This window comes from Myxocyprinus asiaticus, chromosome 49, assembly GCF_019703515.2.
Source record: "Myxocyprinus asiaticus isolate MX2 ecotype Aquarium Trade chromosome 49, UBuf_Myxa_2, whole genome shotgun sequence".
NCBI classification, from domain to species: Eukaryota; Metazoa; Chordata; class Actinopteri; order Cypriniformes; family Catostomidae; genus Myxocyprinus; species Myxocyprinus asiaticus.
Genome location: NC_059392.1, coordinates 21,688,865 through 21,705,516, shown reverse-complemented (window position 1 = coordinate 21,705,516; position 16,652 = coordinate 21,688,865). Strand labels below are relative to the sequence as shown.

At 35.1% G+C, this 16,652-nt stretch overlaps 1 protein-coding gene across 1 annotated transcript in view; it reads left to right on the top strand.

Annotated features, from left to right (window-relative positions):
- The window catches only part of LOC127438446 (armadillo-like helical domain-containing protein 3), a 35,313-nt gene extending 18,661 nt beyond the window's left edge, over positions 1–16,652 (top strand). Inside the window, exons 15-26 of the mRNA XM_051694045.1 lie at positions 1,299–1,400; positions 3,932–3,990; positions 4,070–4,135; positions 4,608–4,677; positions 5,387–5,447; positions 5,543–5,631; positions 7,506–7,588; positions 7,736–7,862; positions 7,962–8,037; positions 11,440–11,518; positions 14,325–14,441; positions 14,761–16,652. Of these exons, the coding sequence (XP_051550005.1) occupies positions 1,299–1,400; positions 3,932–3,990; positions 4,070–4,135; positions 4,608–4,677; positions 5,387–5,447; positions 5,543–5,631; positions 7,506–7,588; positions 7,736–7,862; positions 7,962–8,037; positions 11,440–11,518; positions 14,325–14,441; positions 14,761–14,853 (1,022 nt within the window). The 3' untranslated portion in view covers positions 14,854–16,652. The remainder of the gene's footprint in view (positions 1–1,298; positions 1,401–3,931; positions 3,991–4,069; positions 4,136–4,607; positions 4,678–5,386; positions 5,448–5,542; positions 5,632–7,505; positions 7,589–7,735; positions 7,863–7,961; positions 8,038–11,439; positions 11,519–14,324; positions 14,442–14,760) is intronic.

Below are 16,652 nucleotides of genomic sequence, written 5' to 3'. Positions count from 1 at the left end.
GAATACTACCATAACGTATAAATAGTAGTGCTGTCAGTCGATTACATTTTTAATCGTGATTAATCGCACAATTTTTGTAGTTAATCACGATTAATCGCAGATTTCGAAAATGCTGAAATCTGACACCATATATAATTTTTTTCCTGTCAAAATGCATTTATTCCAATCTTAGGAAAGAAAACAAAACAATATGTAACAATATAATGCTTTATTAACATTTTCCTAACAAAGCCTTCCACAGTATAAAGATAGAAATGCACTAAAATAGCACCAATTCAAGTAACATTAAACGTTTCCCAAAGTCTAAGTGGGAGTTTGACTAATTGAAAGATATAGGTTTCATATTCAATTCAATAGGCATTAAATCTCTTAAACTCTCATCCTCCACAATATTAATCTGCTGGCAGACAGTGGCAGTCCACTCTGTTAGCAATTGTGAAGCCGTGTTCATGATTCGCGTCAGGGCGTCAAGCGTTGCTTTGAACTCCACATGAAAAGCGCTTGCAGACAAAAACGTCTATGATGCGTTAATTGTGATTTAGAAAAATTAACGCATTAAACTTTTTAATTAATCACGTTAACGTGTTAATTTTGACAGCACTAATAAATACTTAACAATTTATGTAATAAACAGTATTGTTGTTTTGTTTTTCATCGCATTACAGTAATTTATTTAATTTTTTATTTTTCGCGTTACTGTAAAGGACCGTAAAACAGGCTTCAAGTTCCTTTCTTTCTTTTGATTTTGGGGTGAAATGTAACCATGACATTCTTGACAGGTTTGGTGAGTTTCAGTATAAGTTCATATAGCCATGCTCTTACAGTAATTTCTGATAAAAATCGCAAAGGTGGGCGGACAGGTAAGTCTAATCATGAAACAAAGTGTCATTGTGATCCTTATGACCTAATTATTGGACAAATTATTCAAAAGTTATGAGCAAAAATATAAATGTAATGTCAATTTCTTGACAAGTAGGTGGTCTCCAAACTTGGCATGTATGCTGAGATCATGGTTGCAGTGATACATATCAAGCAGGGCCAGTACTTGGATGCGATCTTTGGTGGAGCACTTGTCTGTTTGGTGGGGGGAGGCTGGCATCGCTTGATCGCTTCACTCTCAGTCAGGGTGGGGGCATCAAAAGTTTCTGGGAGGGCTCAAGGCAAGTCTTGGCAAATCTGGGGGCCCAGACCCAGCCACGATACCAAGTTTCGTTTCAATAGGAAAAAGCGTTGCTGAGATACAGCCTTATGCAGATCATTCTCAGAAACTATTCAACATTCATTGGTTCTCTCCACAGTGATGAATAATCCTGAGCTTCCTCTGGACCCAAACTTGCAGACGAGCAATCTTCTTATAACCTTCCTCAAATATTCCTCCATCGTCATGCAGGACACCAAAGGCAAGACATCTCTGTTTCTCTACTCACTGTGGCTCTGTTCCATAACCACCTTCTCTGTCTACTTCCCTACATTGGCAGCTATATTCTCAAGTGGCAACCTAACTGAAATGGAACTTCAAAACGTGACTGATTTGGAACACTTTAGATAGAGGGCAAATCCTTGCATCATACAAATGGCACTCCTCATGCGAAGCTCAAGGGAGATTCGACTTGCAAATTATTTCAATCAAGTTTGCCGTTAGCATGTTGCTAAGCTAACTGTAATATAATAAGCATAAAATCGAATGCATAGCGCACACATATCTGTTACAATAGTAACTTTTTAATTAGATTAAATATATTTGGGTCAATGACATGTTAATTTTCTTGTTCGGTTCTGTGAAGTTATTCAAAATGCGTAAAAAGTGCAGTTCACGCAAAACAATTGCTTGGACAACATGTTGGTAGCCATTTTGACCCCTTTAGACCCTCACGACTGCGTGTTAAGTTATAAAAAAATCTGATATGTTGACATTTTAATTAAAAAGCACATTTTGTAGTTCATGATTTTTGTAAAAAAAAACAAAAAACGTTTTACCTTGGAAAAATATGTTTGAATTAATTTTTTTATTAATGAACAATTAAGTTGCGATGCAAGGAAAGCATTTTAATACCATTTTACTTGATGGTTACACCACCATTATAATTTTTGTAGACATTTTTGTAGAAAATTAAATGTATGAAACTTGAAATGTGTTTTTAAACTAAATTATTTAAAAATAAAAATAAAAAATCACCTCATACCTTTTGGACCAACCTTCACCTCCTAAAACCAAAGTGTGACTTTTCCCCTGGAGTGTTGGTTATTCATGTTTTTGAGACATTACAGACATTACATCAGAAATTAGCATAAATAATTCTGATTCAAAGTATTGGCCAGAATCATCCAATCACTGCCAACCATGTTAAAATAAAATTATACATTATAAATTCTGAATCTGTGTACTGATTACCATTGTTCCATGTCTGCCAAACATGTTAAGTTGTCCAAACATCATCTGCAGCCTGAAACTGAACTTTTGATCAGATTTTAGGATTTAATGCAATTGGCTGTATGGGAAACTATAGGATGCTCCCTTGTTCTCTAATTAGGGAATGACTTTACCTCCAGTGTGCTGTCTGTCCGCACTAATCTCAGAACAGTTTGAAATGCAACTTATTTTCATCCTAACTCTGTATAAAGTCTCTGAAAGCAACATTTTCCAGTTTTTGGATGCATCCATTGATTCTCAGTGTAATAATGCACAGTGGATAGAGGATATTTTAAGGAAAATTATCCTATAGTCCACGTACGTGGTCATTGTGTTTAACAACGTGCCATTTCGCAATAAATCAATTAAATTAGTAAAATGGCAGATCGGATGAAACTAAAGACTCTGCTCTTTTGACTTAAACAGGTTTTAATGTAAAAACGTAATGAGATTTCTTACCAGATGTAAATTAAATCATGCATAGCCTATAGCAAAGCCAAAACGTAATGTCCACACATGTGGACGTGGAATCTCAGGAGGTTAACCCTTTAAGCTCAGATGGGAGAAACAAATATAATTATCAAAATATTAATAACTACAGCATTGACCAACACAAAATAGGTATTGTTTGAAAGCTTAGAAGCTCTACTTTCCAGTGCATGCAAGTGCAAATCAGAAGTGTTCCAGTTTTGATAATTTATAATAGAAAAATGGCACTGTTACTTATTATTGCAATCAGTAAAAACATCAAACTCATCAAATAGCCATGTGCCATATGTTGTTGGCAATCTCTCAAAGAGTAGAATACAACCTATTTGTTTTACTCGCAGGCAAAAATATAGCGAGTAATAGCTAAATATATGTCTTTGACAATAATGTTGGTGTTGCTTATATGCCGCGTTTTCTCTTATAACTTCACAAAAATATAAACGGAACGTAACATATCACATATATTATTTAGAGGAGGTGATTATCTTTTAAACGAACCCACACACAAGGTAATCGGATGCATAGATCATTAGATAATCCACACGAAGCACAATGTTGCATATGGCCACCAGGAGATGGCGCCAAGTAAATAACACAAACTTGATGCAGAACCACTGAGTCAAAAGGCACTCATTCTGTGAAATCTCATGACTAAAATCATGTCTGCATGCTATGCAAACCTTTAGTCATTGTTGTGTTTGCATGTGTAGTTAGTTTTTTATGTACAATTATTATGTTTTATTTGTTTGGAGAGGCTTTTGAAAACATGGAGGCGTTTTTGTACACTAGGATACATTTTTGTAATGCTATAACTTTTGATTGCCTTGTCGTATCGACATGAAATTTCTCAGCTACAGCTGACATGATTGGGAACAAAACAAAAGCAGTTTTTCAGAGCCTTTAATTTTGGTTATGCCACTGAAACAGGAAATCTTGAACTTAAAGGGTTAAAATGCTGCCACGTTGGCAGGTCACTATGACTACATTGAGCACTTTTGTGTCTTAGCATATATTTTTCTTCAATGTTTTCAGATGAGCACAGACTCAACAGTGCCCGACTGTGCCTCATCATTCTGACCTGCATAGCCGAGGTAATGCATTTTTGCTGCTTTTTTTTAATTGTTCTGTTAGTTCCCTCCTTTGACCATTTGTCCTCTCGCTGTTGAACAGGACCAATATGCCGATGCCTTTCTTCACGATGATAACATGAACTTCAGAGTCAACTTGCACAGAATGGTAAGAATCTTTGCTCAGACTGCCAGAATCAAATAGAAGACAGTGACTCTGGCATATAAAGCAGTCTACTGCCCTGACCCCATGTTATGTTCAGTCCATTAGCAAATATTAGTATTGCGTTCCCATATGCTGTAACCGAAAAAGAAAAAATCCACTATTGCATTTCCACGATTTCCAAAATAGAGAAGAAAAGAAACAGATGGATTACGGCAGTCAGAAGAGAGAAAGATGCCAAATTTACTGTCACTCCCTCAGCCGCTGTATTTGGAAACGCATTGGGACAGTGTTCGGCTCTTTCTATTTTTTATTTTGAGTTAATGCCATGGTAATATAACAGAAAAAATAATGTTTTATATTAAACAATTGAACAGTTGCTTGGAGAAGAAATTGCTAGATTTACACTGATAAATAAGGCGGTACGGTCAGTTTGCGTGCCTTCACTGGTGTCTTATTGAAGTCACATGTTTTTCAGCCCATGAGACATCGCAAGAAAGCTGCAGATAAGAGCATCCCCTCTCGACCTTTAGTGTGTGCAGTGCTGGGTAAGTCAAAAATGATAATACCCCCAGTGTTGAAATAGTATTTCATTACAACTTAATCATCTTTGTGAATGTAAGATTGTAAATAAATGATTTTTTTAAATTTATTTTTTTATGGATATTCCAGTGTTTCCCACAGGATTTTGTGAGAATGTGGTGGGTGGACCTCAGCCCCTCTAAGGGGGTCTTGGGGCATGCTCCCCTGTAAGAACATTTTGTACATTTTAAAGTTAAATGCATCAATCTGGTGCACTTTGAGAGCAAAATTAAGAGGTTAGATCTATGAAGAACTTTGTGCTCTTGTAAACAATTTTGTGCTCTAGTAGTAATTTAATCATAAATAGTGATGACACGGAAAAAAGTCACATCCACAAAGCATGGTAAACGAGACACAAATGGTCAAAACACAATTTGAGGCAGGGCTCGACATTAAGCATTGTCATGTGCTTGTCCTCCGGACAAGTAAATTGATCATTCACTTGTCCAAGTAAAAAAGTTACCAGGGGCTGACTGACTGGAATTGATGCTTTGCCGAAGCAACGGCGCAAAACACAACGTTAGAGATCTTTTATGTTATTATGAGAAGTGTAAAAATATTTTCGGTTCATTACGAAACTGTGGTGGGACAAATGAGACGGGCCGCCAAAGTCTAGGTAATTAATGGGAAACACTGTATTCACATAGAACGCTTAACCTGTATTTGTCTTTGCAGATCTGATGGTAGAGTTCATCATCACTCATATGATGAAGGAATTTCCCATAGATCTCTACATGTGAGCTTCCATCTAATATTCAGTTTGAAGCACTTTAATGCTTAGATTAATTAGGGACACTTTTAGGATTAATATATTGATTCATTTATTTTTAGGCGCTGCATTCAGATTATTCACAAACTGATCTGCTACCAGAAGAAGTGCAGAGTTAGACTGCATTATACCTGGACAGAACTCTGGTCAGGTATGACACTTACTTGAGTGTGTTTCCAAGCAAAAGAAAGACATCTTAAAATCTATTCTGTTCTATTCCGTTCTGTTTTAGTTTTGTGTTCCTTTCTGTTCTTTTGTGTTTATTTTATTCTATTTTGCACTTTTCTATTTTATTTTATTCTATTCTTTTCTATTCTGCTTTATTCTGTTTCTGTTCGATAGTTTCTATCCTATTACGTTCCATTCTGTTCTGTTGTATTTTGTTCTGTTCTATTTTGTTTTTTCATTCTGTTTGTTCGGTTTTATTCTGTTCTACTATATGCTGTTCTGTGCTATTCTATTCCATTGTATTATTTTTAGTTCTGTGCTATTCTGTTCCATTTCATTCTGTCATATTCTTTTCTGTTGTTTCAGTTATATTCTATTTATTCTGTTCTATTCTGTTCCACTTAGCTTTATTTATTCTATTCTATTCTGTTCCGTTCCATTCTATTTTATCTTATTTTGGTCTTATCTATTCTGTTGCATTCCTTTTAGTTCTGTTTGTTATTTTCTGTTCCATTTTGTTTTGTTGTATTCTGTTCTGTTCTATTTTATTTTTTTCTGGTCTGTTCTATTCTGTTCTGTTCTGTTCGATTGTATTCAATTTAGTTCCATTCTGTTCTATTTGATTCTGTTCTAGTCCATTTTGTTCTGTTCTGGTCTATTGTGATTTGTTCTGTTCCGTTATGTTTTGTTCTTTCATTCTGTTTGTTCGGTTTTATTCTGTTCTACTGTATGCTGTTCTGTGCTATTCTATTCCATTGTATTATTTTTAGTTCTGTGCTATTCTGTTCCGTTATTTTGTTCTGTTCTGTTCCTTTCCATTTCTATTTTATTTTTATCTGTTCTGTTAGATTTGTTCTCTTTTTCCATTTCATTCTGTTTTTATTATGTCCCATTTCATTCTGTCATATTCTGTTCTGTTGTTTCGGTTATATTTTATTTATTCAGTTCTATTCTGTTCCACTTAGCTTTATTTATTCTGTTCTATTCCATTCCATTCTATTTTATCTTATTCTGGTCTTATCTATTCTGTTGCATTCCTTTTAGTTCTATTAGTTATTTTTCTGTTCCATTTTGTTTTGTTGTATTCTGTTCTGTTCTATTTTATTTTATTCTGGTCTGTTCTGTTCCGTTCCTTTCTGATCTGTTCGACTGTATTCGATTTAGTTTAATTCTTTTCTGTTCCATTCTGTTCTATTTGATTCTGTTCTAGTCTATTTTGTTCTATTCTGGTCTATTGTGTTTTGTTCTGTTCTGTTCTATTTTGTTCTTTCATTCTGTTTGTTCGGTTTTATTCTGTTCTACTGTATGCTGTTCTGTGCTATTCTATTCCATTGTATTCTTTTTAGTTCTGTGCTGTTCTGTTCCATTCTTTTGTTCTGTTCCTTTCCATTTCTACTTTATTATCTATTCTGTTAGATTTGTTCTCTATTATTTCATTTCATTTATTTATTCTGTTGTATTGCGTTCCATTCTATTTTATCTTATTCTGGTCTTATCTATTCTGTTCCATTCCTTTTAGTTCTATTTGGTATTTTCTGTTCCATTCTGTTTTGTTGTATTCTGTTCTGTTCCATTCTATTTTATTTTATTCTGGTCTGTTTTGTTCCGTTCCATTTTGTTCTGTTCGATTGTATTCTATTTAGTTTCATTCTTTTCTGTTCCATTCTGTTTTAGTCCATTTCATTCTATTCTGGTCTATTCTGTTTTATACTGTGAATGCAGTTTTCTGCAGCCCCCCAAAATGGATCTCATAATCACCATATAAATCTGTGCATGGAGTCACAGGTCAAAAGAGTGATTTTTGTTGTGTGACGAAATCTGCTTCATCAAATGTCTTTGTTGATTGTTTTTCTCTAGCTCTCATTAACCTTCTAAAGTTCCTGCTGTCTAATGAGACTAGCCTTCTGGCAAAACACAATATCTTCCAGCTGGCACTTCAGGTAAAATCCCACACACTGTGAGAGGCAGTTTGTCCAAGTGTTTTAGGTAAAAATGCACTTGGGGCTCATTTACATTTCCTGTTCGTCCATTTCCTCATGTTACTTGACCTTCTCTTATTTTCCTACCATATTCTCATTTATTCTTAGGTTGTGAACCTCTTTAACATGTTCATCACGTATGGAGACACGTTTCTGCCCACCCCCAGCAGTTATGATGAGCTTTATTATGAGATTATTCGCATGCATCAGGTGTTTGATAACCTCTACTGCATGGGTGAGTTACCTGACTACACTACTTCAGTCCTGCTGTGAATATTTACATGTGTGTTTACTTAATTACTCAAGCATTAACCTGATCTTGATGATATCACAGTGCTGAGGGTCTCCACCAACACAGGCCAGTGGAAGGAGCCCGCAAGTAAAGTTACTCATGCTCTCATCAATGTTAGGTAAAAAGAACTCTCATCTGTGTTCATGACATTTTTATGTAACATATCTTGCCATATAAATGAGGGGACCAACAAGGAGTTATTATATAAACTCTGAATATAACGTTATAAATTGGAATCTATAATTGTAAATCTAAATATTAAGTTTGAATTTGAATATATAATTATAAATAAGAATTTATAGTTGAACATTGCAGTATGTAGTTGCACGTCCTGAATTAAATTATTTAATAGATAACCTGAATATTTAGAACGAGCCTAAATATATGGTTATAAATCTGAATATATAGTTGTAATGCTAAATATATATTTATAAATCTGAATTAATAATCATTTAAAATCTGGTTATATTGTGGAAAAATATAAATGTATACCAATAAGAGTAAATTATTCTATTAAAACCTGAATATATAAATATAAATCTGAATATTAAGTTAGAATTTGAATATATAATTAGAAATCTGAATAAATAGTTAATAGTAAATCCTTAAATTAATATTTAATATATAACCTGAATATTTAATTATCTGAATATATAGTTAGAAATCTGAATGTATAATTGTTAAGTTGAATATATTTATTAATCCTAAAATATTTAATTGTAAATCTGAATAAATAATTATGAACCTGATTGTATAGGCCTAGTGGAAAAATATGAATATATATTAATAACAGGAAATTGTTATATAAAATCTGAATTTCTATTTATAAATCTGAATATAGTATTGTAAATCTAAATATTTTGTTTGAATCCCAATATTTAATGTATAACATGAATATATAATTGTAATATGCATATAATAGTTTAAAATATAATTGTTGAGTGGAATATATATGGTTATTAACCCTGAATATAGTCCTGTATAGTTATACAGTAAATATGAATTATTAATCATTATAAACCTGATTATTTAGGCTACTGAACAAAATATGAATACTAATAAACCTAAGATACAGATAAATACATAAAGTAAATCTTTAATATATTCTTATAATATATGCATACCAGTAGGGGTGGGAATCTTAAAGGAATTTAATGTTTCTGGTTCCGATTCCACTTAATGATTCTTTTAGTACTTTCGTGGAATAATTTTTTGGAAATAAGAAATGCAATTGGCAGCCTGTTGCCAAATGATGAGATTATTTCAGATTTCTACAGGGTAGATATAACAAATCAGAAAGGAATTTAATACAATTATTGGAAAAGGCATGATTGCATACTTTTTAGAGTCATAAGTGCAAACCAAAAATCTATCCTAAACATATATGAAATAAAAATTCTAAACAAACAAAAAAATGAGATAACATTTGTATTATATACTGTATATTACATTTCGTTTATTTATTATTTAAAAAAATTCAAATGATTACAACGAAACTCATGTGTATCTTTAACTGCACATTGTCATATGAACAAGCAGATAGTAACTGCACTGCCTGATTGAAGTCTCTCAGGTCTGAAGTACAACATTAAATAAACACAGTAACCATTTCAGAGACATTTTATGGGGCTTTTCCACTGCACGGTACAGCTCGACTCGACTCTGCTCGCTTTTTGGGGGTTTTCCACTGTGGATAGTACCTGGTACCTCGGTCGAGGTTCCAAGCGAGCCGAGCCGATACTAAATGTGACGTCAAAACCCTGCAGATCACTGATTGGTCAGAGAGAATCGTCACTACCAGCGTCACTGGATTTGTGACACGGGACATCAACCCGCTAGTTTTAAAGTTAGCAACAGCGATAGCAATATCAATTGTTCACGCAACTTTCGAATTGTAAAAAGAAATGGCTGTGCGCAAAACCACGCCGTGGTCAATAAACGAGGTGCAGACGTTCCGAAAAAGTCTTTAAGGAAATGTCTCAGCTGTTGGCCGCACTCTGCTACCACTGGACCTACCAACAGTGTAGCGAAAAGTAAAAAAAACTTAAAAGTGACTACAGAGCCATCAAGGACCACAACAGCCGGAGTGGTTCAAACAGAAGAAAGTGGAAGTGGTTCGACCAAATGGACGCTATCTATCAGAGTGCCCTGGAATCGGCCACGGCGTTGTTGGAGTCCACAATGGAGGATTGTACGTTTTGCATTTACATTTACATTTATGCATTTGGCAGATGCTTTTATCCAAAGCGACTTAAAGTGCACTTATTACAGGGACAATCCCCCTGGAGAAACCTGGAGTTAAGTGCATTGCTCAAGGACACAATGGTGGTGATCAAACCAGCAACCTTCTGATTACCAGTTATGTGCTTTAGTCCACTACGCCACCACCACTCCATAGTTTTGTTACATTAACTCTATATTCTGCTTGAAAGCTTCACTTTATTTAGTTGACCAACTACTGGAAAGCTTGCTTCTAAAACAACCAGGCCAATTGAACTGTTACACTTGTGTAAAATCACCATGCAACAAATGCTTTATGCAGCACAATGGAGCTAGTAGCTAACAGCTAGCGATCGTGCTATTGTTTATGGTCAGTAATATTTGTGTCGTGTTTAAGATGATGTCACGGCAGTAGAGGCGGTGCAACTATGACGATCAGCGTATAATCCCACCCACGTTAAGGCGGCACTAAACTGCAATGGAAAAGCAAGCTCAGAAAAGTAAAGCAAGCAGAGTCGAGTCGACACAAACTGTAATGTGCAGTGGAAAAGTGCCATTAGACTGTGCTATGAAGCCAAATGTACTTCATGCTTGTGAGACTTCAACAGTTCTTATTTCATTTAAAGTTGGACATTCGTAATTTACACATTAGTATCAGATTAATTCACTAACCGCACTAACAGTGTTCTGTTTGCATCTACAAAAACGTGCACGTGCAAGAAACTTAATCAGAACCGAAAATCAAACGCTTTCGCTATTTAAAAAAAAAATGGAACCGGTTCTGAACAAGAACAAGTTTTCGGTTCCCAACCCTACATACCAGTTATGTTACAAAGATGTCATGAAAAGTCTGTGTGCTATTTAAGGCTGCGACTATTGAATAGATTTGGTAAAACCTGCTGTTCAGTGTTTTTCTATTTTGGTTTGTGTGCGAAGCCATTGCAAGGTGGACAGTGAATAAATTATTGATTTTGGAGTGTGAGGTAATGCAGAAGCGTTCTCCAGACTTTCAGAGATGTCACTATGTATTTTTGCTACACAAAAGAAGTTGTTCATTATGTAAAGCATATATAATGCAAGGGATTACAGCAGAATGCAGAGTATTTAGAAGAACAGCACGTTAGTTAACCTTTTTATAATATAAACTTTTTCTGCTCTTGTCAAAAAAATCAACGTATGATAAGACAGTAACTATCAAATTTCTTATCTGTCTTCAGTACAGGCCTGTAACAGCATTACACACTGTTGTGTTTGAAATATATGTAATTTCACCTGTTTTTCTTTATTTTTGTACTTTCAGAGCAATTATTAATCACTTCAACCCTAAGATTGAGTCCTATGCTGCTGTGAACCATATATCCCAGCTTTCAGAAGATCAGGTAACTGAATATGTTTGCCTTCAATGAAATATTGTAGTCAAGAAGTAACACATTCTTAAAAAGAGAATTAAAGTGTCATACCAGCAACCTTAAATGGGTTTCTGCAAGAAAATTGAGGCAAATGAAGACTCACCATGTTATTCAAAGGCAGATTGTAGCAGATATTTCATACACTTCACCAGAGAAAACGATGTGGGCTGTCTACATCAACCTGTATGGAGAAGAATAAAGGGCATGCACACAGGATGCTTTAAGCATTTCTTCCCATTTTGGTTATTTTGAAGCTTTCGCAACACTATAACTGAGCACTTGTGCAAACAGCATATTTCAGTTCAGGATTGGTCATTCAGTGAAATTTGAGAATTGGTTAAGAGTCTGAATGCTTTTGCATGGCACTGTATTTGTTTTTCTGTGAATGGCTCTTGTAAAAATGTCTTATCAGAAAAATAGTTAATTAGTGGGACAGACACAGGTGTTTGTGGTCACAGGTGTTGCTTACTTACCCTTTGATCAAAAGTTCCATGTGTGAAGTATAATTGCACGGTAATCAACCCTGGTATGGTTCTGTCAAGTTCTAGAAATCAATCCATTTTAAAGATTGCTGTTCACAAATAGTCCTCAAACAACTTCACTAAGAATGAATTGCAGCTGGTAAAAGCACTGTTTATTCGCACACGTTGTTTACGTTGGTTTAGCGACCGCATTCACTAAAGGAATTATGCAGATCAGGCAACTGTGCAAACACGGCCACAAAATCTGTGCTGAACGCATTTTGCATGGTGCACTTCCGATCTTGCGGGACTGTTCTGAGCGTTATATAGTAGAGAATGCAGCAGACCACTGTGATCTTGACACACTCTGGAATGTACAGCATCGCTAAGTTCCAAACACCCGAATTATCTTTTTAACATGGCAAAAATGTGCAACTACACTGCGCATCTGGATAAATGTCAAGTTATAACACTCTTCTCCAACATTTGATCATTATTTGATAAATTACAGCTGCTGTTTTGTTTGATTTTGGGTTTTGGTTTGGTTTTATTTATTTATTTTTGTTTTGGGTTTGATTTTTGTTTTTGTTTTTTTCTTTGGTTTTTGTTTTGTCTTGGTTTTGTTTGGTCTGTGCTGTATTGAAGGTTAAACTGACCAAAAACAGTCAACTTAGATATAAAAAGACGTCTTATTGACACGTAAAGTGATCAATCACAGTTGATTTTGTCATTATGTCTCTTTTAGGTGTGGGATTATCTGTGTTATATTATACCATAATAAACAACCGCTGCTTATTTTGGCTGCCACCTGCAATTTTTTGCACCCAAATTTAAAAGCTCCCCTTACATACAGTTGACTAATTGCAAAATATTGGTCTCATTTTACAAAAAATCCCAATAATTCATAAATAATAGTATTGGATATTTTTACATTCTTATGACAGGCATACATGTTTTTTTATCCTGTCTTTGAAAGCCTGTGATTCAGGCGCTGTTTGCTCTATGTCCCTGCAAAAAGTGTTCGTTCATTCCACTAGATGGCAGCAATTAGTAGGAGGAAGAAAATTCTCTCCTTCCATTGCAATGTACAGATCTGAAATGCAGGTGGCGATCTAAAGCAGCTGAGGCCTCGCCATGTGCTCATCCATAGACATTCACCTGTCTCCCTCATCGGATCGCAGAGCCGGGACCCTGTGAGCTCACTCGATTTCCAGTTTATGGCCTGTTATGTCAAGCAGGTTCGGAAAAAGCCCGTCCAGGAATTCCACCATATTCTGACCCTCTGCTCCTTCAGGAATTCCAACAATTCGGAAGTTATTCCAGCGGTTACGATTCTCCATATCCTCCAGCTTCTCCCAGACGTGCTCCAAATCAGCCTTGGTCACTAGCAGATTAGCAGGTAATTCCCTCTCCGATGACTCCAGATAATCGATACTTTTCTCAACATCTGCCACTCTTGTAACCACCTCAGTGAATTTTGTCTCCATGGCTGTGATCGATTGACATATTGCAGCAAGATCCTTCAAGTTAGCAACGACCTTCATCAGCATTGCTTCATCAACAATTCTCGTCGAATTTCTTTCACTTCTCCGGCCAAATCGTTCCGGGCCTCTGGGGGGGGCGTCAGCTTGAGCACATAAGTGTCTTTTTAACATCTCCAGAGCTTGAGGACTTTTAATTTTTTGACATATTGTCTTCCTAGAACAGTTATGGATCAGGGTGTATCGAATCTCACCGGTTTATGACACAAAAAGTATCAAAACTAGCAAAGTGTGCAGAGCTCGCCGTTCACACATCCAAACCTTGCATGGCGTCACGTGACCCCCCCCCCCCCATTTCATTGAATACCTCGGCCTCTTAGTGGACTAGAAGCTTAATCTAGGTGTCATTGGAAATCCTCAGCTTTGTCATTATGATACTGAATATTTCATCATCTGTAGTCGAGAACATATTTGCAGATGATTTGTTCATCATGTTTTTTCTGCCTGACTTCATTGTTTGTTCTGGAAATTTAGACATAACATTGGAATATTTACCCAAGCATGCTAACAGACAAGTAGAAAATGTCTCATTTTGAAGAAAACAATCTAAGGTAAGAGCTGATGTAGAGTTTGTGGCTACTTTTGGCTTACAGAGGCAGTGATCAGAGCAGACATAAGACGTTTGTCTTTCTTGTCTAACAGAGATCATATATCACTTCATGATTCTTTAAACATTTTTGTAAAAGAAATAAGTGTAAACGTATTATACACTCTTGGGTCCACATAGTTTAAGAGGTTAATTGGATGTTTTGTTGTTTTTGTCATTCCTCGTAGGTGCTGGAAGTGGTACGGTCAAACTACGACACGCTAACTTTGAAGTTGCAGGATGGTCTAGATCAATTTGAGCGTTACTCTGAGCAGCCCAAAGAAGCCACCTTCTTCAAGGAGCTGGTAAAGGGGCAATGATTAATGGAATGCTTTTATCAAGACTTTTAGTTAATCGTAATTTAATTATTTATTCATTTAATTGTGCTGCCATAGAGCATAGTTTCCATCCATCTTTCCTTTCATACTTGCTTAACTGTGAGTTATGTTCTTCAACTGAAGTCACTCTGCCCTTATAAAACTCATTGCTGTGTTCAATTTGAATGTGAAGCGAGCACACACACCTGCTTCACACGCTTCTCTTTTCATGGTGGCAATATAACTAGTTTTTTAGATGCATCAATGCCTGATGTTTTGTTAAACATTTTTGCTTAAATTTTTCCAGGTGCGCTCCATCAGTCTGAATGTGAGAAAGAACGTGTCACTAAACACCGTGAGTCAGGACATCCTGCTGAAGGAATTCTCCTCTATATCCTGAAAGAACAGGAACTCTCACCTGTGTTTAGGACTCTTCCATACTGACACATCTGCATAATGCCCCACACATCTGAGGCTTTTCAATGTTAAACAGACTTTACAGTGGACTATACTGGATTTGATCCCCAGGCTGTATTATAGATGAAGTATGTGTGTGATTTCAGAACAGACTTGTATTCTCTCAACAAAGCAATCAGCCAAACTTTGCACAATGATTGTGCAAAGAATTTTGATTTCGACTACCCAGTATTTCCTTTTCCTGTCTTTTTCCTTTTCTTGACGGCCTGATGCTTTTTCTGTTGATTATACTGTATGCCATGTTCTCACTGCCTTAGTATCAAGCTGATGAAACCCAATGTGCTCGCACATGATAGCCAGACTTATTTTCTTTATTTTCTAAAAACATAAGAGAATGTTTGGGTTCCGGTAAAGTGAATGCAGACAAATTAATAACAAATTCACAAAGAAATGTCTACCCTATTTAACACAAAATCAATAGGAAGAAATAAGCAATTATGTTTTGCATAAAGAAAATAAAGACTATTTCAGAACCATAAAGATTTGTTGCATTTTGACATGATTTTCATGAGAATTATGGAAAATCTTCCCCAAAATTCTCATTACTGCAATGCAATGCAAAAAAACAAAAAAAAAAAATATATATATATATATATATATATATATATATCTTATTATTGTAATATAGTCCTTTCCAGATGTCCAGACACCATTTTTTAAAATTCAAATCGGCATATATTAAATTGAGTACTACAAATACTACCATGATGTTAAAATAAAATTGAATGTACTTTGCATTTTTAATCATATATTTTGATAACACTTCAAAAAAGGCTGTATTAGTTTACATGAGTTAACACATTAGATATCATGAACTAACAATGAATAATACTTTTACAGCATTTATTAATTATGGTTAATGTTAATTTCTATATATGCTGATATATTTTTACAATACAAGTTGTATACATTAACATTAAACAATATAAACTAACAAGAACAAACAATGTACAATAGTATTTTGAATAATTAACTAAGATTAATAAATGCTGTCAAAACATTGTTCATTGTTAGTTCATGATATCTCACGCCTTCACTAATATAAAACAATAGAACCTTATTGTTAAGTGTTATCTATATTCTTTCGAAGTACGGTAATGATAAGTTGTTGTTATAAAAATAATGTCACAATGCAAAAAAAATCTTAATGGTCCTAAAAATAGACTTCGCTTCTTTATGCAAAATAGAATATCTTATTTATTCCTCTTGATTTTGGAGTGAAATATGACCTGAAGATTTATTTACAGCTTTTGTGAGATTAACCTTGCACTCATTTTTAAAACTGACAGTGTCTTGATTTTTCTTTTCCTCTCAGTATTTCCCAGTATTGCCGAAAGTTTCAGTACATTAACATGAAAACATTGTACAGGGTTGCAGTGGACAAAGTAGACTGTATATTAAGTGCAACACTGGGTAAAGAAAAACAAATGTATTTGACATCAAATGAAGCCTCACTGAAACCTAATTTGTAAGAAATCCCACTGTCTATGCTGGTTTAAATTTTTGTTCAGGTTTGAAATTTGAGCATTACAGAATCCAAACCAGTTCTACTAATAAGTCAGTTTAAACCAGCACATGGAGAATAACTGAATAAACAAATACATTTCAAAGACATTCTTTGTAAACTCTCGCTGGCTTTAGTTCTAGATGAGTATTTGGCTTCCTTCGCCTTAGTATTCTTATTTATGAGTGTTTCCTAATTAAATCTTATTTTGTACAACA